Source organism: Triturus cristatus, chromosome 3_1 (genome assembly GCF_964204655.1).
Source record: "Triturus cristatus chromosome 3_1, aTriCri1.1, whole genome shotgun sequence".
Taxonomy (NCBI): Eukaryota; Metazoa; Chordata; class Amphibia; order Caudata; family Salamandridae; genus Triturus; species Triturus cristatus.
In genome coordinates this window covers 642932675-642958970 of record NC_140583.1, presented here as the reverse complement: position 1 = coordinate 642958970, position 26296 = coordinate 642932675, and the positions used below count along the sequence as shown (strand labels likewise).

The 26296-nt window shown below is 47.2% G+C and overlaps 1 protein-coding gene across 1 annotated transcript in view; it reads right to left on the bottom strand.

Moving 5' to 3' along the window:
* DENND4A (DENN domain containing 4A) overlaps nt 1-26296 on the bottom strand; it is an 811018-nt gene that overhangs the window by 117328 nt on the left and 667394 nt on the right. The window contains exon 30 of the mRNA XM_085644632.1: nt 13541-13635. Within this exon, the coding sequence (XP_085500758.1) occupies nt 13541-13635 (95 nt within the window). The remainder of the gene's footprint in view (nt 1-13540; nt 13636-26296) is intronic.

Genomic DNA, 26296 nt, shown 5'->3' with positions numbered 1-26296 from the left:
AGTCCTAAGGAGACATCAGAGGCATAGAATTTGGGAGTAAAACAGATTTGTCACAGAAAAATCACAAATGTGACAGAAATTGTCATCACATGGCCATTAAGCACCATTTTCCCACATTTGTCATTTTCAGAAACATTGCAAATTCTGAGATTCATGATTTTCATGAAAATTGTGAATCTTATTTAAAAAAAAAAAGGTAAAACAATCAAGTATATGGTTGGTGAAAGCAGCTAATCAAAAAGAAAAAGCTTCTAAAACATAGTTAAAGACTAGTTACGATTCTATAACACAAAATCTAAAAAACATTGAAATTTATGGTTTGCAACGCACAACGTAACTCACATCCCGACCATGCTCGTCCGCCCCTTTGGCAACTGTGCAAGCAAAGAAAAAAAAGGCTATAAATATATATGAAGAATATACCTCTGACCGGGGAAGAGGGAGAGCCGCATGTGAATATATATGAGATGCCAGCACTGGAGAACTGGAGTTACAGGTAAGTAAATATTTATTAACCAGCATTGGATCTTTCATATCTTCACATTTTTTAATCAGATAGCGGGAAGCAGGCTCACCTTTATTGAAACAGGTTTCAGAGGACTGCTTGTCCCACTACTGTGTCAGCTTCTGTGTCCACGTCTAGGGAGTAATTCTTTGTGAACGTGTGTCTGTTGTTCTAAATAGTTGCATGGCAGATGTCTTGCAAGGGCACACCAGAGTAGAGAGCAGCAGTTGTCGCCATGCTACCGGTGGAATGTGCCCTCACTCTTCTCTGGAACGGTTGCATTGCCTTGCTGTGAGAGAGGGTGATGAAGGCTGACAGACTATTTGTTATCTCCTGCTTGGACACGGGAAGACCTCTTCTTGATTGGCAAAAAGATGCAAACAATTGGTCTGTTGAACCTATGTTTTGTCAATCTAGAACCTGAGGCATCTACATACGTCTAAGGAATGCAGTGAATTTTCTGCTTTCGTAGATGGGATTGGGAAGAAAAAACACATTGTGAATGGTTCACTCAAGTGAAAGTCAGTAGGTACCTTCCCTAGGAGCCTTTTAAACCAGAGAAAAGGTTTGTTGACAATAAATTCTTACATTTCACCTACTTCGCTTGCTTATGTCAGTGCTAGGAGCAGTGTTGTTTTCCACAAGAGTGCGCGTTGTACATTAGCCCAAAGGAAGGTTTCATTAACTAACTGAGGACAATATTGAGCTCCGTAGGCACCAGCTAGAGTGCCTACCAGGTGGAAAAGCTCTATGAAGTCCTTCGATACATATTTTTATGATTCTCTGGGAGAACAGTGGAGGATGTGATTTCTATTCTTCTACATCTAGATATTGTTGATAGATGGACTTGTACTGATAAGTATTTCAGACTACTTACAGCTAGATCCAATAAGTATTGCAGTATTTGATGCAGACATACATGAGGAAGATGAAGCTTTTTACTTTGGCATGAGACACAGAAACGCTTCCATATGGCATTATATCTTCTTGTGGTCGCCGAAGCTCGTACCTGCGCAAGGATATCTCTGCAGTAGCTTCAAGTGGCCAAGTTCTATGTGGTCAGGTACCATGCTTTCAGTTTCAGTGATTAGGGGAGGTGGTGTAATATATTTCTGTGGTGTCTAGAAAGGAGCTTGGATTGTGATTTTAGAGAGATCGCAAGACGTGTCGACAGTTGCAGGAGTACGCTGTACTAGTACTGGCATGGCCACAGCAGAGCAATCAGGATCAGCGAGCAGTGATTTGTCTTTGCCTTCCTCAAAACCCTGGGGTTGAGGGGAAACAGAGGAGAGGCGGAAGCAAAGAGGTTGGACCAGGTGTTTGAAAAGGAATTGCCCATGCTTCCCAGTGGCCAAACCTGCTGCCGAGGTTACGCCATTTCTTATTACTTGGTGTGGTGAAGAGATCGATCATGGGCTGACCCCATTGTTGGAAGATGTATTGATCTTGGTCCTGGAGAAGTTCCCACTCATGGCAATCTGATAGTTGCCACCTGAGAGCATCTGCCTGGTCGTTTTGGTATTCTGGTATGTGTTCCAATGCAATGTCAATCTTGTAAGAAATGACCCAGTCCCACAGCAGTTGAGCCTCTTCTGAGAGTGGTCAGGACCTTTGCTCTCCCTTGCTTTGCTATGTAGAACACAGATGTTGCATTGTAATTCTAATGAGGACTGCCTGACCCGCTATTCCCAGAATAAGGGCTTGCAGGCCTAGCCTTAACGCCTCGGAGCTCCAGTACATTGATGAGAAACATCTTTTCTGCATCTGATCACAGACCTCTTGTCGAACCTTCTTGCAGATGAGCTCACCGGCTGTCCATAGAAGCATCAGTTAAACCCCAAAACTGTGTCTGATTCAGGCTAGAAAGAAAGAATCTCCACCACAATAGTGCTTGTTTCAGTTGTCTCGTAAATTGGATTGTGTTGTCCTAAGAGCTGTTGATTTGTTTCTGTTGAAAATATAATTCTTCATGGACTAGTCTCATTGGAAGTCTGCAAAATAGAATGAGGCCTACACAAGATTACATTAGGCCGAATACTGAATTGTATTGTCTGCCTGTGATGATTGCTTGGCAGATAGGTTTTCTGCCATGGCCTAAAGCTTCATGACTTTCCAAAAATGGAAATGTCTTTCTAAACTGCGTATAGAGTATAACACCCAAGAACAGAATTTTCATGTGGGGCTTTAAAGGTGATTTTTCTTTGTTTAGTTGGAGACCCAAACTTTGAAAGAGATCGATACAGGCAGTCGTAGAAGAGCATGGTCCAAGGACCCGGTCACCTGAGAAAAGCAGCAACTGGTGATAGGCACGTGTGGGTTGATTTGGGTCTGAAAAGGAGCTCTTTGAATTGGTAATGTTGTCCTGCTACTGAAAGCAAAGGTATTTTCTGTGCTTTCAGTTGATAGGCATATGGAAGTATGCATCCTAAATCTCTAGGGAAATCGGATACTCTCCTACCTCCTGAAGCATAACCACCCAAAAAGGCGGTTTCTTAGAAACCTGTTGAGTTGTGTGAGGCCAATAATTGATCTCCATTACCTCTTCTTCTTTTTATCAAGAAGAATCTGAAATAGAATCCCTAGTTTGTCTGGCACCTGGGGACTTTATCTATCGCTTACTTTAGAAGAAGAGGAGACTTCCTGTTGCAGCGCTTTTAGATGGAGATGATAGGCCTTCTTGTGTGGAAAAGCAGGTGGTCTTTGTGCAAACTCTAAAGTATTATCCGTTGAAAAAATTTGCCACACCCATTGGTCAGTTAATATGGATTCCCAAGTGGGGGTAAACAGGAAAATTCTCCCCCCACCGTCTGTAGTTAAAATTTAAGGGGAGACAAATGAGAGTCAAGCCCTTTTCTGGTTGTCTTTGGAGCATGGATGAAAAGAGCTCCTTTATCATCCTGATGATCTTCTGTACCCCTGGCTTGGGTTGTGGTTGGAGATGTAACCTTTTTCACAGCTGGACTGACGATGGTCGTAGTATGGTCGGCCTTGACCTCCATACTAATTAAATCCTTCCCTCTAGACTTAGGATCTACGTGTGCCATGAAAAGTGATTGAGCCAGGACGACAATGATCTTGCTGTATATGTATCCATCTTGAGACCTGGCACAGTTTCATCCACATGCTTGCCAAATAGGATGAAACCATTAAAAAAGTCATATCAATAATTTTTTTATGGACCTCAGGATGGAAGTCTGTAGATCTGAGCCAGTCTAGCCTTCTAAACACAGCTGCCCTCGAGGCTCTGAAAGCCTGCATCTGAAACATCCATAGCTGCATTAATGATGCCTGCCGATGTTAACTCTCCTTTGAGGATTGCTTTAGAAGCTTCTTTTTTACCCTCTGTGATGAGAATGAGTAGTGGTGCGATATCATGCCACATCTGGTGAGCCAATGTTGCGAGAGCAGTGGTAGCCTTAATAGATGCCACTACCATAGAACTCATTTTGCAGCCCAAATTATCTATGCGTCTACTATCTCTGTCTGGACGGACGGATGCTGGGGATGCAATTACAGAGAATGGCTTTGGATAGATGGCAAGACAAGCTTGGGCTGCACCTGGGGCTCTATACTTTTTCTCCAGTCATGGCATTAATGCTGGAACTGTAGCAGGCGTTTTCATTAGCTTTAGGCATTTCCACCAGTCGAAATCAAGAACAGGTATGGATTTTACAGGTTTTCTTGGCTATTCCTTAAAATCATAAAGGAAACATTGCTGTTCCACTGAAGTCACTGGCAAATTAAAATTTCTGCAGTACTCTCTCTCTCTATGAAATTGGGATATATCATCAGACCGAGCTGGTGGATTGGACAGGTTGTTATCCTCTTCTCTTTGGGTAGGATGTGCTACCCACATCATTCCCTGGAGAAAGTTCACCTTCTTCCTCATCCACATGTCAATACATAGAATTAACTGAAATTTTGTGATCCATGTCTTCAGGAGTATGCGGACTAGAAGTCTGTTGACAGGTCTGGGAGATGGTTCCCTAAGAGGTGAGAGAGGTGGTGGAGGCAGAGGAAGCTTAGATGGTAAAGGAGGATGTAAAGGAGGTGGTAGGATTGGTACAGTGGGTATTGCGGACTGTGGAGGCTGACCTATAGGGGTGTTACGGTGGAAACCGTTGAAAAGACTTTCATTTGCTGTAGAGTAGACAGAAAAACTAAAGGCACCTGCAAAACTTCTGTCCCTCCATTGTATCTAGAAGGTACATAGGAATGTGGATTGTTTGCAGCAAAGTCCTGTTAATAAACATATTCATGGTAAGGCTATACATAACACCCCCAAAATCTGGAACATCCAATTGCATTGTACTGTATGCGTTTTCAGATTCGAGCTAGTGGACATTCTCTTCCAATTCAGAATCCAGCATTTGTGAATGTAAAATTGTTGGCACGTTTATAGGACTAAAGGTAGGGACAGTGAAAAATGTCGCTAGAAAAAGAACCATGTAGTTACAATTACATCACACTACCGATAGGAATAGCATTTTTGAATAATCTTAAGTAACTGGTGCTGTTTGATGAAACTCCACAAAACATTCCTTATGTTTACTTCATCCACATTTGCTCAATCCTGAAGAGTTTCATGAAGATCCATTAAAAGTTGCATAGGCTATTACTCATCAGATCTAAAGAAAATTATACTTGATGGATTTTCACCAACACTAAAACAAACTTCAGCTATTATTGTAAAAAGCCATGGAACTGGGGTCAAAGGAGGTAATCAATTATATGACTACCTTGACAGCTAGGCAACCATCTTGAAATTGCCATGTCTGTCAATCAAAAACCATGAAAAAAAAAGAATCTGATTGGGCTAGGGAAAATGTTTGTCCTTGGTCCTTAAGATCATGAGAAGCTGGGTTGGGGGTGGAGCCTGGGTACAAGGCCTGGCCATAGGTGAGAACCTGTGTTTTGGGGATCTGTGGCCTGTGACCATGTATATCTGATTCAGTGGTTCAAGTTCAAGTGACTGTAGTTAACATGTTTTGAATTTTTTGCCCAAGTATAAGAGCTGAATTCCTCTTTTTTCAGGCCTCAGTTTCCAGAAAATTAGAACATTCTTAACCAGTAGGGACTATTATTTTGTTTTTCTAGGAAGTACTGGCACAATTCTATAGTCTATGGAGAAGATGTCTGTGTTTCATAAATTAAAATGCTTTGTCAATATTCCCACCAGAAACATCTGATAATGGATAAATAATTTACTACCTCCAAATCCATGAAAATACCCATGTCTACAGTTGTAGCTGGTGGACTAGGAAACATCAGATTTAAAACAAAGTCAAAAAAATTAGCCCTTGGATTTTGCCATGCCTAGTTATGTGTAGGATAAATGAAATCAGAGCCACAGGCCACTGAAAACTAGTGGATTTTTTAGCACCACTTCAAACACCCTTTGTAAATAGAAAAGCAAAGAACTAAAGAATGTGTTAGATGACTGTAGCGGAGTGATAGCTGGCTAGGTGCTTGTGCTTGGTTTGGTCCCTTCTGCAGTACGCTGCTGTCTCCTTGATGTGTTTGATTCAAAATGAATTAAAGCATTTTCTTCTCCACCTCTATGGTGTGCCTAGCACATCAGTAGATACAAGACTGACATTGTGAGATGGTCTCCTTAAAGGACAATCCTCATTCTCCTTAGAGGCTTGATTTCTCTGGATCCTCCACAAACTGATTGATTCACGAAATGCCTGTAACCCCCTCCCCTCGTGTTGCATGTAAGTTGGTTAGAAACTTGACTTACACAAGGAAATTTGTATTCATTGGAGTTTAATCCCACTAATCAATTGGCCTTATTGTATTTGTTCAAGGGTACTGACAATATCCATTCATTGCTTGGAGTATTGCTTTTACTGTGCTTATCATGCATTCTATATTGATTAACCTATGGTATTATACTGTTCCTGCTTTACTTAAGTATCCCTATTGTTAATTTATTGTCACTGTTCATATCTATATAAATCTGCTCCATGTAATTGCTCTGATGCTCTTAGGCCTTGGACACATTATACAAAAATTCCCCAAAATACTTAAAACAGGAGATAATTAAACAGGTCGTCTGGAATCAATGAACTTGTGACATGGGACAGGTAGAGTTGAATAACCAAATTTTACTGTGGCAGCGGTACAGGCTGATTGAGTAAGGACCTGTGGTACTAAGACTACATGCTCAGTTGCTGAGAATATCTAAACCAAAAGGTGGGTCTATCACTACTGGGTGATAGTTCAGCTGGCTAACACCACCACTGTGTACTAATTTTCAATTACCTGCATTTCACTTGTAGCTGGCAAGGGTTCTGCAGTGCCATCAAATGTTGGAGACTACCATGAATGGTATCACAGCACAGCCTTTATTAGCTCTGAGATTAAAGTTAGAATTTCTTAGTACTTTTGGGTTTCTCTGGTACTCTGGACCCCTTGAGAGTCAAATTAAAATTATTCCCAGCTTAAGTGAAAATGATACTTTCATAACATAGTCTGGAAAGTAGAAAACTACTAGTACAGGAGGTTGTGGGACCAGAAAAACAAAACTGACCATTTACTTTTCTTCTCCTTCTCATACTGATCAAGCAGGGAAGAATCTACAGTGGTACCAAAGGTGCCACTTTTCCACCTTGAGGAACTCCTACATATGACAGCCACAATTGTGACTTTTGGACAATTGAAAGGATGATCACAAGAATCTATTTCTTTTTTACCAGCCAAATGTAAAAAGAACAGTTAGAGCTGTTGGAGAATTATAATGGACAGACGTGAGAGTATCTACATAAAAACTGAGCTGGCAGAGCCAGAGAGTATGATCACAGTTTTGTTTCCCAGTGCACTCAATTTTTCACAATTTAACCAATCTTTACACCTTCATTGTGTGCTACTCCATCCGTTGCACTGTGTCTGGCAGTGCCCCAAATCATACAACACTAAATGGGTCAGGCGAACCAGTCCCTTAGATGTGTGCACCTTCGATTAAACAATATGTTTCTAATCTCAATTCCACCTTGTTCAAACACAAAAAATTCTGATGCTTGTTGACGAACAAGTTACTTACCTTCGGTAACGATGTATCTGTAAGAAACATTAGTTAGTTAGATTCCTCACCTTAGAATATCCCCAGGCGTCAGACTGGATCCGGAAGATTTTTCGTCAGCAATACCCCTTGCGCGTCGCTAGGCGTCGTCTGCGGCTCCGCGTCCGTCGTCGGCGTCGTGCGCCGGAATGATGTCGTCGGAGTACTTAGACGCCGCCCTCGCGCGCTGACGTCAGTTCTTGTACATAGCCTTCCGCGCCAGGAACGCAGAGCCATGCAAGATACCGACACTGGTGCCAAAATATTCTAGGGCCCTGAAAGGGATAGCCTTAACCCTAGATGTCAGTTCGCAGAACGGGGAGGATGGGTGGGTCGGTGAGGAATCTAACTAACTAATGTTTCTTACAGATACATCGTTACCGAAGGTAAGTAACTTGTTCATCTGAAAGAAACACGTTAGTTAGATTCCTCACCTTAGAATAGATACCCAAGCAATACCATCCCCGGAGGTGGGTCTGCGAACCAAGATCTCACCAGAAAGTCCTGGAGGACAGAACGGCCAAAGAAGCCATCCCTCCGGACTTGGCTGTCAAGGCAATAATGCCTGGCAAACGTGTGTAGCGAAGCCCACGTTGCCGCCTGACAGATGTCCTGCAAAGGGACACCCCGTCCCAAAGCAGTAGTAGCCGCTGTGGCCCGAGTAGAATGGGCGCGCAGCCCAACAGGAGGGTCCTTTTTTGCCAATGAATAACAGATTTTGATGCACAAAACGACCCACCGAGAGATGGTCCATTTGTGCACAGCTTTCCCCTTCTTAGCACCCACGTATCCAACGAAAAGTTGGTCGTCCACCCGGAACTGCTTTGTGCGGTCCAGATAAAAGGAGAGCGCACGTTTTGGGTCCAGACGGTGGAGCCTCTCTTCCTCTTTGGAAGGATGCGGAAAGAAGGTAGGCAAGGTGACAGACTGCCCAAGATGAAAGGGGGTCACCACTTTCGGTAGGAAGGAAGGACGAGGCCGAAGGACAACCTTGTCCGGATGAACAGATAGAAAAGGAGGCTTTGATGATAAAGCCTGGAGCTCACTCACCCGTCTAGCCGAGGTGATGGCCACCAGAAAAGCAGTCTAAAGCGTCAGCAGACGAAGAGGACAATTATGAAGAGTCTCAAAGGGAGCGCACATTAGAAATGTGAGAACAAGATTCAAGTCCCACTGAGGCATTACAAAAGGGACAGGAGGGAACGTGTGAGTAATGCCTTTTAGAAAGCGTGTAACTACAGGGGACTTGAAAAGAGAAGGCTGATCAGGAAGCCGCAAGATGGCAGAGATGGCAGCAAGATAACCTTTCAAGGTGCCCAGGGCAGAGCCCTGCCGGGCCAAAGAAAGAAGAAAGAGGAGAACCTCAGAAAGAGGGGCGGAAAGGGGATCCACAGACTTTGCTGTGCACCATGCCACAAATTTGTTCCACCGGCAGGCGTATACCGTCTTTGTGGAGGGACGCCTGGCTGCCAGAATGATATCACAGACTTCAGGAGGCAAGTCAAATGGCATCAACTGCCGCCGCTCAATCTCCACGCATGGAGGTGGAGGCTGGACAGGTTCGGGTGTAGGACCGTCCCCTGCTGCTGCGACAGAAGATCCTCCCGAAGGGGCAGACATATCGGAGGATCGGTCAACATACTGAGTAGCTCGGGATACCAGTACCTTCGTGCCCAATCCGGAGCCACCAAGATGACTTGGGCCCGGTCGTGCCTGATCTTCTTCAGCACTCTGGGCAGAAGTGGTATAGGCGGAAAGGCGTACAACAGACCGCAACTCCACTCGTGACGAAAAGCGTCGCCGAGCGAGTGCCGCCTTGGAAATTCCAACGCGCAGAACTGCTGACATTGCACGTTCTCTTCGGTGGCGAATAGATCTAACCAAGGCTCTCCCCACTGCTGAAAGAGACCTTGCGCCACTTCGGAGTTCAGACGCCATTCGTGATCCATCATGCACCGGCGGCTGAGTTCGTCTGCTCTGGCGTTCAGAGAGCCCGCCAGATGTTGAACCACTAGGTTGACGCCCTGGTGTTCCAGCCACGTCCAGAGGCGCAGAGCCTCCTGACAAAGGGTCCACGACCCCACCCCGCCCTGTTTGTTGCAATACCACATGGCGGTGGTGTTGTCCGTGAACACCTGCACGACACTTCCCCTGAGAGAGGGAAGGAAGGCTTTCAGTGCAAGTCGGATCGCTCTCAACTCCAACAGGTTGATGTGGAGGCGAGACTCCGCCGGAGACCAGAGGCCTCTGATATCCGCCTCTCCCATATGGCCACCCCATCCCAGGAGGGACGCATCCGTCACTACGACATGCTCCGGTTGGGGAAGGGAGAGGCTCTTGCCCGTGACCCAATCGCGGTCCGTGAGCCACCACTGCAACTGCTGTGCAGTGCCCTCCGAGATCAAGACATTGTCGGACAGGTTGCCGTGATGCTGGGCCCACTGAAACTTCAGGTCCCACTGCAGAGCCCGCATGCGCCGCCTGGCGTGATGCACTAGTAGGATGCAGGAGGCCATCAGCCCCAGAAGCCGCAACACTAGCCTGACCGAAACCCAGGATAGAGGCCGAAAGATGGGAATCAGGGCCTGAATATCCCGGACCCGCTGTTCCGGCGGATAGACCCGGAACTGCGCCGAATCAAGAACCGCTCCGATGAAGAGGAGCCTCTGAGAGGGACTCAGGTGTGACTTCGGCACGTTGATGGAAAATCCCAGCAAATGCAGGAGATCCGCCGTAGTCTGGAGGTGGGAGACGACTGCCTGGGGCGAGCCCGCCTTCAACAACCAGTCGTCGAGATAGGGGAAGACTGGAACCCCTGATCTGCGCAGATGAGCTGCGACCACCGCCATCACTTTCGTGAACACCCGAGGGGCACTGGTAAGGCCGAAGGGGAGCACGGTAAACTGAAAGTGCTCTTGACCCACCGTGAACCGCAAGTAACGCCGGTGGGCCGGCAGGACGGGGATGTGGAAATATGCGTCCTGCAAGTCCAACGCTACCATCCAGTCTCCAGGGTCTAGGGCAGCTAGAACCTGAGCCAAAGTCAACATTTTGAACCTTTCCTTCCGGAGGAAGGCATTGACGTTCCGGAGGTCCAAGATAGGGCGTAGGCCCCCTTTGCCCTTCTTGGGAACCAGAAAGTAGTGGGAATAACAACCACGACCTACTTCTGGGCTCGTAACGCGCTCAACGGCCCCCTTGGCCAAGAGGGCCGAAACTTCCTCATGGAGAGGATTCAAATGATCCCCCGAGATACGGTGGTGCTACGGTGGCATGGCTGGAGGGGACGTCTCGAAGGGGAGGGAGTAGCCCCTTCAGACGATTTGCAGCACCCACCTGTCCGATGTGATGGACCGCCAGTGGAGCAGGTGATGGCGAACTCTGCCGCCCACTGGCGTGGAATGGGCCTGAAAGCTCGGACAAGGAAGGCTTTGAGGCGGATGCTGCCGGGGTGGATGTGGGCTGACCGCGTCGTCCTCCAGAACCGCCTCGGCGGAAACCACGTCTGCGACCGTGTGCAGGTTGGTTCTGCGGCTAGTGGCTAGGCGGACGTGAGGAGGCACCCCTTCCTTGGCCACGAAAGGGGCGAAAGGCGGAAGTTTGCGACCGCGGGGCCGAGAGGCCCAAGGACTTGGCCGTAGCCCGGGAGTCCTTAAAGCGATTCAGCGCACTGTCCGCTTTCTCACCAAAAAGGCGAGTGCCATCAAAGGGCATGTCCATGAGAGTGCTCTGGACATCTCCCGAAAAGGACGTGGACCGCAGCCAGGTGTGACGTCTAAGCGCCACCGTGGTAGAAATCGCCCTACCCAGCGAGTCCGTAGTGTCAAGCCCACATCTGATAGCATGTCGCGCTGCATCCCTCCCATCGGCCAGAGCCTGGGTAAGTCGTGTCTGGACCTCCTCCGGACACAGGAGCAGCACGTCCTCCACCGTATCCCACAGAGAGTGGGAATAACGGTCTAAAAGACAGGCGGTGTTCAAGGACCGCAGGCCCAAACTAAGGGAGGAGAACAGCTTTTTGCCAAACTGTTCCAGTCTCTTGGAATCCCGGTCCGGCGGAGCGGTCGGGAAGGAGGATTGGGAGGTAGAAGCCTGGATAACCAGGCTCTCGGGGGTGGGGTGCTGGGACAGAAAACTGGGGTCGCCCGGAGCAGGGTGGTGGCGCCTGGCGACGTTCCTGTCCACAGGAGGGACTGTGGAGGGCTTGGACCAGGTGCCCTGCAGAACGTCAATGAGGGCCTCATTGAATTGCAGCAGAGGCTCAGTGGAGCTTGCTGCAGACTGAAGCACCTCAGTGAGGACGTTAGTTCTCACAGCCACGGCAGGCAGCTCGAGCCCAAGGGCTGCGGCCGCCTTGCGCAGCACCACAGAGAAAGCAGCACCCTCCTCCGAGGCCACAGTCGGAGGAGAGATGAATCCAGTGTCTGGTGAGGTATCCAGACCACTGGCCTCCCCCAGTTCATCTGCCCAGTCCTGTGACAGCTGAGCCTGAACGGCCATAGGATCCTCGGACCCCTCCCATACGCCCCCGTCATCCGATTCCTGGTAAACAGGAGGAAGGATAGGAGCCGGACGATAGACATAATGTGTCTCCAGCGGCGACGTACGCGGCGTCCATCGACGCCGTAACGGCGCCGGGTCCGGAGCGGGGCTGAACTGGGGCACGACGCCGAGCGGAGCCGGCGTCGGAGGAGGAACCGGTGTCGACGCCGGAGGAGGCGTGACGAGGTCGACCGGCGTCGGCGGGGACGAGTCCCTCGGGCACTTGCGGCGTCGAGGCCGGAGCAGTCGACGGCGCCAGGGCCGGAGCCGCCGGCATGCAAGGTTGCCCAGTCGGGTCCGCGGGGCCCGAAGGTGCGCCAGCGGGCGTCGACGGCGGAGCCAGGTTCCCCAAGGCCGAGAGGAAGGCACTGACTTCAGCCGGGGTCGCGTCAGTCCCAGGGACCGGCGGGTATGGGGACTTGCGCGGCACCTGCGGCGCCGCTGGAGCCGCGGGGGTGGAACCACCCTGACCCTCGGCCGAGTCGCGCGACCGGCGAGGGGAGTCCGAAGAGCGGTGTCGCCTCTTGGACTGCTTGGAGTGCTTCGACTTACCCGAAGACTTGGAGCCAGACGATCGATGATGACGTCGGCTGCGGCTCCGCGACCGATCCTTGGACCTCCTCCTGGACCGGGATCGAGAGGGGCGCGGAGCCGAGTGGCGAAGCTCGAGAAGCTTACGGGACCGCTCCCGTCTAGCCTTTGAGGTCAGGGCCTTGCAGTCCGAACACGACTCCGCGTCGTGGTCGAGGCCCAAACAGTAAAGGCACCGGCGGTGATGATCCGTAACCGACATCAAGCGGTTGCAGTCAGCACAGGCTTTAAAACCAGGCATCCTACCGGCATCGGAGTCGAGACAAGATCAAAAAGGATCAAAAAACGTAGTCAAAAAAGACTAAAAGGGGTAGCTCTCCCGGATCTGCGCTTACTGGCGCGGAAAAAAGAAGAACTGACGTCAGCGCGCGAGGGCGGCGTCTAAGTACTCCGACGACGTCATTCCGGCGCACGACGCCGACGACGGACGCGGAGCCGCAGACGACGCCTAGTGACGCGCAAGGGGTATTGCTGACGAAAAATCTTCCGGATCCAGTCTGGCGCCTGGGGATATTCTAAGGTGAGGAATCTAACTAACGTGTTTCTTTCAGATTTATGATTACTTTATCAATTTATTCATTAATCAGCAAGGTCATACTTCGTTAATTCATAATTCCATCAGTTTGTCGAGACGCAATGCTTTTTATAAAACCCGATGCAGAGTCAGAGAGTAGACACAACCAACAAGGCTCTGGATCCTAGTCCTTAAAAAGATATGCAGTAGTGTAAATGGCTGTTTACTGAATATGTAGAACTTAAGGAACTGTGACATAATATGCCAGTATTTGCATCATTTCAAAATTGTGCCTTGTTACACGTTTTATCATCTCCCAACTTACCTCCATAGCATAGTTTTCAAAGACACTGACACCACTGGAGCTGCTGGAGGACACCAGTTCAGACTTGGAAGGCAGAGGGCACTTTGATGGAGTACCTATAAATTAAAATGGATATGGTTTATTAGACAGCGGGCCTTACTTTGTGCCATGAAAGAAATTGCCACTACAAACAATGCAATTGGATTCTTGGAAGGAGAAAGTTAAAAATAATAAAAAAAGGCACTCTTCTCAAGCTATCCTTGTGTACGTCCACCTCCCCTTTAACTTCTCAACCCTCTACAAAAGCTCCACAGAAACAAACCAGTGGTACACTTTGAATCAGGAATAGTTATAAGGGAGGTCTGTACTAAGTCTGTATGTAGAAGATCTGACCTTGATATAACTCTCATTGGGCCTTACATACAAAGCTATTTTGAGGTTGCAAAGACTCTGGTTCGCAAAATCAGAGCTTTTATGACAATAAAATAGCTTTTAGGTATGTACAAAACCTAAATAGTGATTTGGTAGCTTGTTACTGAATCGCAAACGAGGTTTCAGAGGACACATCGAATAGCAAATTGGAAGGAGCATGTTTAGGTAGTCTCTTCTAATTAGCTATTCCCTATGGTATGTAAAATTCACAGGTTACCAACACCTCAAACGAAGTTGTAACCATTCGCAAACTGGAAAGGGTCCCCAAGGAACCCCATCCCCATGGTCAATGTAGTCAAAAATAATTGCAAAAGTAAGCAGTGGCCCACAGGTTTTTTAAAAAAATGTAAAATAACTTTTTATTACCATACAGAAAGCCAACCCGTGGCCTTTGGCTGTGCGCGGTTGGCCTCAGAGCATGGTTGCGGTCGGGTCCTGTGGCAAACACCCCATAGACAGCCAATCCTAAGCCGCGCACAGCTGCCAGGCCCTGTAGCCAAACTCCCAGCAGGCTGCCAACCCCATGCTGCGTGGACCCCTCCCGGAACCTATTATGGCCCTGGGGACAGAATCCCCCAGGCCATATACATTTTAAAGGGGATGGGGCTGCGGAGCCCCCCCACCTTGCCAAGCCTTACTAAGGCCCTGGGGGCCCCATCCGTCAGGGCAGTTTTTATTTGTTTTATTTAAAGCGGAGGGGGGCCGCGTGGGCACCCCAAGCCTCATTAGTCCCTGGGAACCTTATCCCCTAGGGCCGTTTTTTTTATTAAAGGGGAGGGGGCCGTTTTGCTCCCCTCCCACAACCTGGTTAGGTTAAACAATGGGAAGGGGGCTGGGTGTCTCCCCTTCCCAAGCCTTTTCCGGCCCACAGGACCCCATCCCCAGGGCCTGCATTTCTTAAAGGTGGGTGCCCTGGTGCCCAGGCAGAGTACCCACCATACGTGCGTTGGGGGTTGCAGGGGGAGCACCAAGGCCACCACGGTACCAACTGTCCCCCACATGCAGCGGGAGTCAGCACTGCTCCAGCCCGCAGGGAACAGCTACTAATGCTGCTAAATCCAGGCAGGAGCAATATTTTGCACCACTGTGAAAGAAAATTCACCCACTAGACCTGTATTTCTTCTCATATGCCTAACAAGTGCTGTTGGTTCTGTTCCCCAAATGAAATAGAGCTAATTATAAAATGTCAGGTCGTAGCCTAGGAAAACTCGTAAGTACGCTGGAGACTAATGTACTGAAGGGTTTTCCCAGGCGATGAGATCGTGATAAAGGACAATATATTGGAGGACATACAGTACTAGAACAAGGAGCGCCTACAAATGATCTGAATACTACGATTGGTGATGTCCACATATACGTTTTCTTGTTCCAGAAAGAACTTATTTGAGGAATCAGGTTTATAACAACCTTGACATGACGTGGTATAGAGTAAAACTCTACCAAAGTAGTACTGAGCAAATGCCTCACCAACTAGATACAAGTGTGGCGCATTGCCTTTATTAAGGAGCTGGGCTTTTGAAATATTAATTTCCACCATATTACTATCCATGGAAGCAATTGCATTGTTATGTGGTCCTGAGGAAGGCGGTTGGTTGATTTTCATACCCACACCGAAACGTGCGTTGACTGTTTTTGGAAAAGTGAACCCAGCCACAACATCTCAACGGACAAAATTCCAATCTGTTTTTCTGTTGTTGTTTGTCCAAAGTTATGTGTAGTATCCTGGGATTTGGCATGAATGTTGTGTATGGGACTTTATTATTCTAGATCCATCTAAGAGGAAGTGGGCTGTCATATTTCTCATTGTGAGATAATGGTTGTGTCACAGTACATGGAAGGAATTGTTAAAATGTACATGTAGACTCTCTAATGATGGGTCGTTTGAGATTAATGAACATAAGAAAATTTGAGAAAATAGAATAAACTTGGTTTTGTAAAAAGACATTGTATATATCAATCAATCGATCAGGGAATTGTGGAGCGCGCTACTCACCCGTAGGGGTCTAAAGTGCTATCTCATTTTGAGAACAGAACCAACAGCACTTGGTAGGCATACAAGAAGAAATACAGGTCTAGTAGGTGCATTTTCTTTCATTGTGGTGTATTTTCCCCCTTAGCCCAGACCTAAAAATATTAGTATAGGGGGTACCTTTGTTTTTCATGGGAGCAATATTTTGACCTGTTTCCTTGCCCGCACCGACAGATCAAAAACCTGCTCCTAGCCAGCAGAAGCATTTTCAAAGCCCCTGCGGGCTGGGAGCAGACTTTGTGTGCGTCAGTGCGGGCAGAAAAACCGCTATGTCTTGATGGATAGTCTCCCCAGGACCTAGCTAGAGAACTGAGCCAGCGGGATGGGGGTCCCCAGGGACATTAATGGCTCAGGGAAGGAGGCCGCAAGACCCTCCTCCCTTTTTAAAAGTTGAGCGGACCTGAGAAATGGGGTCCCCAGGGCATTTAGAGGCTCAGGGAGAGGGCCACGAGGTCCTCCTCCTCTCCAAAATTACAATGGGCCCGGGGGTGGGTCCCTTGGGCTAAATATGGGCTGGATAGGGGGGCTGTCTGCCCCCGCTCCTCTTAAAAAATACACTACATCAAAGGATGGAGTCTCCAGGGCCACAAATGGAGCAGGGAGGGGACTGTGTGCCCCCATTCCCCAAAAACATAATTCAGGCCCCGGGGATAGGGTCCCTAGGGCCAAAAACAGACTGGGGAGGGGGGGGGGCTGCGCGCCCCCCATTAGAAGACTTAGGGCCCGGGGGATGGGATCCCTGGGACGGAAATCGGCCAGGGAAGGGGGGCACGCGCACCCCCCTACCCCAAAAAAAATGAAACACCTCCACGGGCCCTGGTCCACCCCAGGGGATTTTGTTTACCTTGTCTACCTTTTGGTTTTTGTTTACTTTGTCTACCCTGCCCCCTTATGTCTTGTTTTTGTTTTTACTTTCTTTAGAACTCAGGACTGAGTCCCTTGTCCTACGATGGCTGCAGCCACTTCCTCGTTGAAATATGTCAGAATCCGCAGAGGCTCCGGTTCCTAGATATACAAAGTTTTGGAGCATTAATTGCTCAAAAACTACTGAATACATTAACACCAAATCACAAAAAGCAGTCTTTCTGAACCAAGATCTAGTGTTCTTCCAAATTTGGTGTAAATGCGTTCAGCAGTTTAGGCTGTAGCAGTGTATAAATTTCCTATGGAAAAATGAATGGGAAAAAAGTGTTTTGGGACCCCCTTTTCTCTAGGGCCAGTTTGACGGATCATCCCAAAACTTACAATGAACAAACTAGTTAAAAAGTAAAAAAAATTGGGAATGGTTCATGGATATTCTTCTACTATTGCCAAAGTTATTAACAACCCAAAAAAAGCATTTCCTATTGAAACAAGATTTTAACTATAACTATATATACAACCTTCTGAATTTCACTGCTTTTGTACGTGTGAAATCTGAGCCTAACTATAAGGCCCCTGTAACCTTTGTTTTTTTCAGTGAATATAAATATATATGTATATATTTATATTCACTGAAAAAAAACAAAGGTTACAGGGCGTTATAGTTAGGCTTAGATTTCACGCGTACAAAAACAATGAAATAAAGAAGTTCACACACCCACTTATACGCCCATGCAGCTACTCAGATACACACTCACATGCGTATACACACAGTCACACAGCCCCTCACATAATATATGTTAGAAGTGCTTTCACTCATTAGTAGTACACTTGGTAAACTAATTTAACTTGTGTAGTAGCTTAGTATATACGTATAACAATCAAACTCTGTGATGTCATTTGAGATGTCATCAGTGATGTCACTGACCATGTCATGAGTAATGTAATATGTGAGGTCATAAGAAGTGTATTGCGGGGGCTTAAGTTATACTTAGCTCAGGAAACTATAACTGCTGAATTTCACTGGTTTTGTACAAGTGGAATCTGAGCCTGACTATAACGTTCCTGTAACCCTTGCTTTTTCAGTGCAATACTAAAGTTTTTTTATGTTATTTGCTAACTATATGCAACACAAAAAGAAGGAGGACTGAATGTTGAACATTGTCATACATTCACCCCCAGTCACAGATCTGGGTTTAATCCATCGTTATTTTGCTTGCCATGCCACTCCAGTTTGGCCCCAGCCGTTAACTAATCAGCGTTGACCCTGTTCCCCATGGGAACAGTGCAGCCCGAACTAATGCCAGGCCAGGTCCTCCTGGACCGGACAAGAAGCATCCTTGGACCGGTTTCGAAGCATCACCCCTCATCAGCAAGGCTAGTTTGAAACCGGTGGTGTAGTGAGCACGGAACCCACGGCTAGGCATACCCTTCCCACTAACTGTGAAAATGCAACACAAAAAGATGATGGGTGGAATGTTGAACATTGTCAAACATTCCCCCCCAGTCAAAGATCTGGGTTTAATCCATTGTTATTTTGCTTGCCACCCCATTCCAGTTTGGACCCACCCATATGCAAATGAGCCTTGACCCTGTTCCCTATGGCAACAGTCCAGCCCCAACTGCCAGGCCAGGTCCTCCCTGTACTGGAAAACAAGCATCCTGGGACCGGGCTCTTGGGGCATTACCCCTCATCAGCCAAGCTGGCTTGAAACCGGTGGTGTAGCAACCATGGGACTTAAGGTGAAAATGCAACACAAATGGTTGATGTACGGAATATTGAATAATGTCAACTAGAACTAGGGCCGCTGGGATTATGCGATTGTGTGGCCATGGCGATTTTTGCTAAATGTAGATTTGCCGCATTTGCCACTGAATCCATCATCTGCTGCATAATCTGCAGATTCTAACAATCAAAAGGTTCAGAAGTTAGTGGCACGTGTTGTCGCGCAGTGGAAGGCCCTTCGCGAATGTTGACTGGTCACCTTTCTGTAGCTTAGTGGTATATTTGGGTGATAAACTGGCATTAATGAGATACAACTAACCCTTGACAAAATAATGAAGTAAAACTATCACAAAATGTGCCACATAATAAGGCATAATTTGTGGTTTCAGGTCGCATAATTTACTCAACCCTGCTGCATAATTTGACCCTCCCCTGCCGCATAATTTCAGTGGCCCTGACAACAATATCCCGGGTAACCTTTGTTTTTTGGGGTAAATTTCTATGGGTTTTTAATGTTATTTCCTAACTATATCATCCCTGTGAGTGTGTTAGGGAGCGCATGAGTGTCTCAGTGGGTGAATGAGTATGTGAGTGTCTAATTGGGTGTGTGAGTGTCTGTGTGGGTCTGCGAGTAGGTGCGTGAGTGTCTGGGTGGGTGCATGAGTATCTGAGTGATTGTCCGAGTGGGTCTGTGAGTGGTTTGTGAGTATCTCCGTGAGTGCATGAGTGCCCAAGTGGGTGTGTGAGTCTCTCGGTGGGTCTGTGGGTGGGTGTGTGGGTCTGTGACTTGGTGCATGAGTCTCTGAGTAGGTCTGTGAGTAAATGTGAGAGCATGAGTGGTTCTGTGAGTGGGGGCATGAGTGTCTGACTGGGTCTATGAGTGCGTGTGAAAGTGTCTGAGTGGGTCTGTCCGTGGGTGTGTGAGTGACAAAGTATGTGAATAGGTGTCTAAGTGTTTGCATGGGTGTATCAGTAGCTGTGTCAGCGACTGGGCCTCAAAGAAACCACACCTGTTCCTTTGTCCAAAGAATCCACAGATTTGCACAAAATATCTACCCAAGTGGAGTACTTTCTACTGGGTAATTACTAAGTGCTACCTCCTAGGGTAAATATACAGTACGTATTCTACACTACAGCTGCATAATGGAGCACAAGGATATGTCACCACTGACCCAACGCGATTGTTCCTTGTTTGACTCTCTTCAGAAGTTTCTGATAACATGAATCTTCCTACAGAGAAGACAATTAGACCAAGCCACGGTCCTTCTTCTTAACTATATGAAGTGCTTCTTTGTTTGGTGCAGATGTCCTCATATTCCTTGGTATAAAATTGGTGAAAAACGTGCTGGGGGGGCCTCTTAAGCTGCCCTTATCCTGGCAAAAGGCAGGAAGACTTTTGCATACTATTAAGGTGTGCTGGATCAAGCAGGCGAAGCTTCCAAGTGATTTTGCATATTTGAATACTCCTAGTAATTGAAAGGGAGAACCACGGACTCTGCTCTCACCAGGTAAGGACAAGAAAGAAGCCACTTGTCACAGTCACTACAGATTGAGCTCCTATAGATCAACGATGCATTCACCTCCACAAAGCATTTCAAGTCGTCTTTCAATGGGAAATTGCAAAGAAAACACACTTGTTTTGCCTTTGTCAAGCCTAGGAGGTCAAAATCATTTGTCCTTTACAGAAGTGGAGCTTCAACTGGGGCACCTGCTATGTTTATATTTGTAACAGCTTCCTGTTGAAGTTTAATTTCTGTGAATGACCATCAGGCCCAGAATGGCCCTGCCAAAAGTTAATGGGTGATGGGGAGCTGATGATTTCCCCCAGGGTCAGGTCACAAATGAATGGAGGGGGCCACGCAGCCACCCTCCCTGGACCAATTTTGGGCCCAGCGGCCCAATCCCCCGGGCCCCTCTTCTTGCTCCTGCGTGCCCTAAAGCCCACTGTTGGAGACTGTGGGGGGAGCATCTATGCCCCCGGGTTCCCTGCCGGCTCCCCGCCTCCAGCAGGAGCTGGCATTGCTCCCACATGTAATGAGCAGTCAAAAATGCTGCTCTCTGCAAGTGGGAGCAATTCTTTCATCTGTGGGCAGGGAAACAGATGAGAACTCCGCTCCCAGCAAGTGGGAGCAGTTTGACAGCTCTTGCTTGCTGGAAGCAGAGTAAAAGTTTGTTCTCGCATGGCGGGAGCTGTCACAGCTCCCGCCAAGCGTAAGCAAACTGCTATCTGGCGGTCCCCTGGGCCATTAATGGCTCCAGGAGGGGGGCCCACCATATTAAATTAGCACAGGCCTGCCCCGTGGAGGTGGTAGTCGGAGTACATAGCACGTGAGGGGAGCCACGCGGCCCCACCCAGTTTAAAATATATATTTGGCCCTGGGGAGGTGGTGGTTTGCATGGCCTGGGAGGGTCCACCAGCACCATTATTTTGCTCCGGAGAGGTGGTGATAACCGGGGCTTATTGAAGCCCCAGGAGGGGTGTCAGCGCGGCCCCCTCCACTACTCTTGTAAAGCCCTGGGGAGGTGGTGGTCCCCGGGGCTCAATGAGCCCAATGGAGGTGGGTGGAGTCCGCGCAGCCACCCTCACATATTTAAATAAAGCCCAGGGGGGTGGTGGTCCCTGGGGATAAAAATAGTCCTAGGAGGAAGGGAGAACCTTTTTTTTTTTTTTTTTTTTAAATACTCTCATGTCTCCGGAATCCTTGTACACCCGGGAGCTACAGTGAAAATGCGCGTGGGAGACCGCTCTTTGTATTTTTTAGACTAATTCGCGAATCCCTTGCGATCTTTGCCAAATTATTTTTTTAATGCTTTTTGTCCCTGGAGGGGGGATTCACGGAGGGTTTGCGCCGCTAGATATACAAATTTGGATTTTCTTTAATATCTCCAAATTACTGAACAGATTTACACCAAATAAAAAAAGGGCGCTTTTTGGACCAAGGGCTTCCTTTCTGCCAAATCTGATGTAATTCCGTCCAGCGCTTCGGGCTGCAGTCGTGTCTAAAATCTCCATGGGAATTAACATAGGTAACAAACTTGTTCCCCCCCCCCCCCCCCCTCCGCCACGCCCTTTCCTGGCCCTAGCTTGATGGATTGCCCTCAACTTTCCATACACAAATAGAATAAGTGGCGCACTTTTTGGAAAAAGTTTGTGAAGATTCGTCAAACGGCACCAAAGTGATAGGCAAGTAAAACAAGCATTTGCAATGCAATAGGTCTCGCATTTGCAAGAGTTTGAGCTATTGGCATTGTAAATGCCTATGCCATTTATTGATGTGTTTTGAAAACCTGCAAGCGGTGCGTAAACACGCACTTTGTACAGATAGTCTTTGTTTACGAGAAGCAAGGCTGGCAGTAAAATTGGCGCAGTTATTGCCAGCCATGCTTCTCGTAAGCAAAGGCTATAAGTACAGAGTGCATGTTTACGCCCCTCTTGCAAGTTTTCAAAACATAAATAAAAGGCATTGTTATTTACAATGCGAATAGCTCAAACTCTCGCAAAAGCGAGACCTATTGCATTGCAAATGCTTTTTTTTATTGAAAAAGAAAGTTGGAATGAGATTTAATGCGCTTTTCAGGTCAAAAGCCTAAATGGAAAACAATGTACTTTAAAGGTCTGGCTAAAGAGGCTACAGGTAGCATTCGTCTAAATATTGCTCTTACGCCGACATCTGCAGACTGGTCACAGTGGAATAATGCAGACCGTTTCTTTTGGCAGTTTTGTATGGCGCGAACATGTGTGAAGGTGCTGGAGCACTTTACATGAACGCCAGTTACATTACACAAGGTCATGGTCTTTATTTGAGTCACGGAGAGATTAAGCGGCTTGCCCAGAATCACACGATGCTGACTGAACCGACGCCAAGACTTTAGGTGAGTCCCGTTCCCCCCAGTTCCTAAGTAGGCAGTGCTACCCTAACACCACATCCTTCCCCCAAGGGAGCAGCAGCCTGCGCTTTAATCACAAGTAGATGATAGACGGATGAAGTATATTGAGGGAGGATGGTGTAGAATGAAAGGCTGAAAGTTCTAGAAGCAGTGCATCTATTGGGCAGACATTTTGTTCTCTTGATGGCGTAGGTTTGATGTTGTGAAAGGAGCAAGAAGGGCCAGCCAGTAGTGGAGGAGCAGATAATGGCATGTTGAGAGTTGTGCTGGAATTAAAATGTCTTTTGGATGATATGCTGCGTTGTGGAAAACATGAAGGTGTTCATTTTTCCTTCATTGTGTTCGACTAAGTGTCTTCGAGCTCTGCAGTGGAGACTGCAATGTTGACATTTATGCTCAAAGCCAATAGTCCCGTCAGTGGTCTAGAAAAAGGACAGGTGAAGTGCAAGGCGCGTGCCTCATGGAACTGTGCAATGCGCGCATGAAAGGAATGCAGATTTGAATCTGCATATTTCTGACTCTGCTTTATATTCAGCAGTGTTCGTTTAAATGGCAGCGTTCTAGTGCTTTAAACCCAGTGAATCAAACCATCTGCACATTGCCAAATAGCCAGGCACCACATTTGCGCAGTTCCATAAAGAACAAGTTGATCAAACATTTAAATGCAAATCAAACAAAGTAAGGCAGATGGAGTGAAACCACAACTCTCTGTAAACAAGTAACCCGTCGCTCATTAGGTGTAAACCTGAAATGTATTTAGTGGTAGTCTGCAAAGTTGTCAAACTGTACTCTTGTGTGATGATGCCCGATGGACACTCACTGGCAGTGCGAGCACGGCCCAAGAACAGAAGGGGAAAAGCCACCACGGACGCCCCCGCGCACTCACCTAAAGACACTACAGTAACAAGCCCGGGAGTTACTAGAGCCTCTTCCGCCAGAAAGCAGCTCCATATCCGGGCCGGGGAGGAGACGTGGGAGGTCGAGGTCTTCCCGCGCATGCGCTGTAACTGAATTTTTTGCGTGTTCTGTGACTGCGGCTCGTGCCCAGTGGCGGCGGCGCGTGTGGACTTCAAAAGCCGCCGTACTTTAATGAGTGCTGCATCGTGCAGCCCAGGGAGGGGGCCACCAAAGCAGCCAAGGCAAAAAAACAAAAGCAGAAGTCCGGCGGGAGCCCAGCCCGCCTTCGTGAATGCTGCATGGTTTCAGACGGGGCTCCTGTAAGCAAGACGGAGCCCCGCGTGGTGCTGCAGTGAGCTGCTGAAGACACGCGACCAGCCGGAGTCCCCACAAGAGCTGGTAAGTGGGGCATGCTGTACGTAAAGCGCACCGCGCTTGGAGCGCACGTGTGCATTTAAAAAAATAAATAAATTGCATGTTGTACATTTAAAGCGTGCCGCGCTTGGAGTGTGCGTGCGCATTTAAACAAAAAAGAAATTACATGAGGCTGGTGAGGACGAAAGTGAAACTGCATGCTGGCTTGCGAGGGAAGGGGGACAGGAGATGTGCACGCCGCGTGGCTGTAAGCGCGTACACCAACTCAAATCCGCCGAGATCATGCGCGTGCCCATCTCCTGTCCCACTTCCGAGGCAAGTCAGCAACAATAGATCTTGCTGGCAACATTGCTTCGCGCTGCGTTCGCCAGGCGAGACCTAAAAACGCTTTTCCTATGGAAACTAGGTCCTAACTATAATTATCTACTGGAAGTCCTTGGGGGCCAACTAAACCTCCTGTTACCTTCAGTAAGTCTCACACAGCAGGATTGCTGAGAAGTAGTCAGAGGCCACGCCCCCTTTCTCCACCACTCTGCAAACGTGCCTACTGGCGCACTGCTAGTTGGGGGATAAAGTCCCCTTGGCTCAGGATGGACCTTTGGGGGGCCAAGAAGCCCTCCTGGTACCTCCTGGAAGTCCTATGCAGTAGAATTCATGAGAGCTGGCCGGAGGTACAGCCCCCCTTCTCCATCACTCTGCAAACGTGACTGCTAGTTAAAAAACCTTAGAAAGCCACTAAATGATACAGAGGTTACAGGGATGTTCTAGTTAGGAATTAGCATTTAAAAAAAACTTAGAAATTCACTGAAAAAAGTGAAGGTTACAAGGACGTTATAGTTAGCGAATACAATTTAAAAAAACTTAGAAATTCACTAAAAAAAACAAAGGTTACAGGGACATTATGGTTAGGGTCAGATTTTACTCCCACAAAACCAGAGAAATTCAGCCGTTATAGTTACCCGAGTTAACAATAACCTGTGGCCCCGCAATGCACTGCTTATGACCTCACATATTACATCACTCATGACATGGTCAGTGACATCACTGATGACACTACTGATGACTTCTCAAATGACAGTTTGCGTTCAAACTGCATGTGGATCTAAGTGAAGGAAGCAGTCTTCTCAAACTATAAAACTAAGAATGTGTTAATACAAGCCCTGGTGTATTTATAAACCTCACTGTACATATACTTCAGCCCTATGAGGTGTTTGAGTGGTGATATTGCCATTTCTATAGTGAAAATTTTGCTCAGTGTTAGCAAAGGTGTCTCAAGAGGAATATGTCACTTTAAAAACATTTATGAAATCAGGTTTGAAAAATACACTAGGTGAGGATGTAAATGTTTTCAAGAGAAAGAAATAAGTTAGTGGTACACTAGATATAATTATATGATTGGAGATACAGCAAAGTTTAAAGAACATAGTGGAGAATGACCGTTATCATTTATTGAGCAGTATTAAGCTTTTAATTTTTTTGTGGTTATTTTGTTTTTTTGTAGGAGGAAAATGGAAACATAAATTGTAAAAAAGCAAACTACCATATTCCAAATATATAGAGGAGAGAAAGTAGTCTTGTTCACTTTTGAAAAAAGAGGATGTAATAACTCTGTGGAAAGTGAGGAAAAAACTACTAACTGGAGAAGTGATTATGTTTCTATTGCAGAGCTGGACATATGTGATCTTGCTCAAGCTTGTGCTGTGTAGGTCTGTTGGTCACTGAGGAAATAATTATTTACTTACATAAGAAAACAAGCATTTGCAATGCAATAGGTCTCGCATTTACGCGAATTTGAGCTATTCACATTGCAAATAGCAATGCCTTTTATTTTCGTTTTCGTTTTTAAAACTTAAATAAAAGGCATTCTCTTTTACAATGCCAACAAAAATAAAAGACATTGTTATTTGCAATGTGAATAGCTCAAACTCGCGTAAATGCTAGAGCTATTGCATTGCAAATGCTTGTTCTAAAGGAGGTTGGGTGGATGAAGGTTACAGGGTTTCTTTGTACCGTGAACAATACAGTGTGAGGAAATTGTTTAATGCACTTAACCCCTTCGGCGCGGATTACCGCGCTGTGCTGAAGAGTTCGTGCGCGGGCGGGGCCGTGACGGAGCGGTTCCGTCATCCGCACAGCGTGACCGACGCGCATGACAGAACCGCTCCGTCACACGCATCGATGTGGTTAAGAATGTAGCCAAACCCGCCCTATACCCCAAGCACTGAATCTCATCCCCCTACCCGAGGCTGTCCAGCTCACAAGCCACGGTGTAAGGAAAAGTGCACTGGCACCGGTGGAAGCGCCCTGAACGTGTGCCATATGTTTTTGCATCACAAATACAAAAGTGATGCAAAAAATATAGAGATTAGGACTATCCCCTCTCTGCGGCAGTCTCGACCCAGCCCACTGCGCACGCTCATACTTTATCAAACTCGATGAGAACAGAATTTGGTACTCACTTTCTCACTACATTCACCAAGACGCTACAATCTGCCTGCAGCCACGTAGCAGAAGATGACACCGAAGAGCAAGGGGCGCCACATCTTGTCTTGCACAGGAGATCGATGGA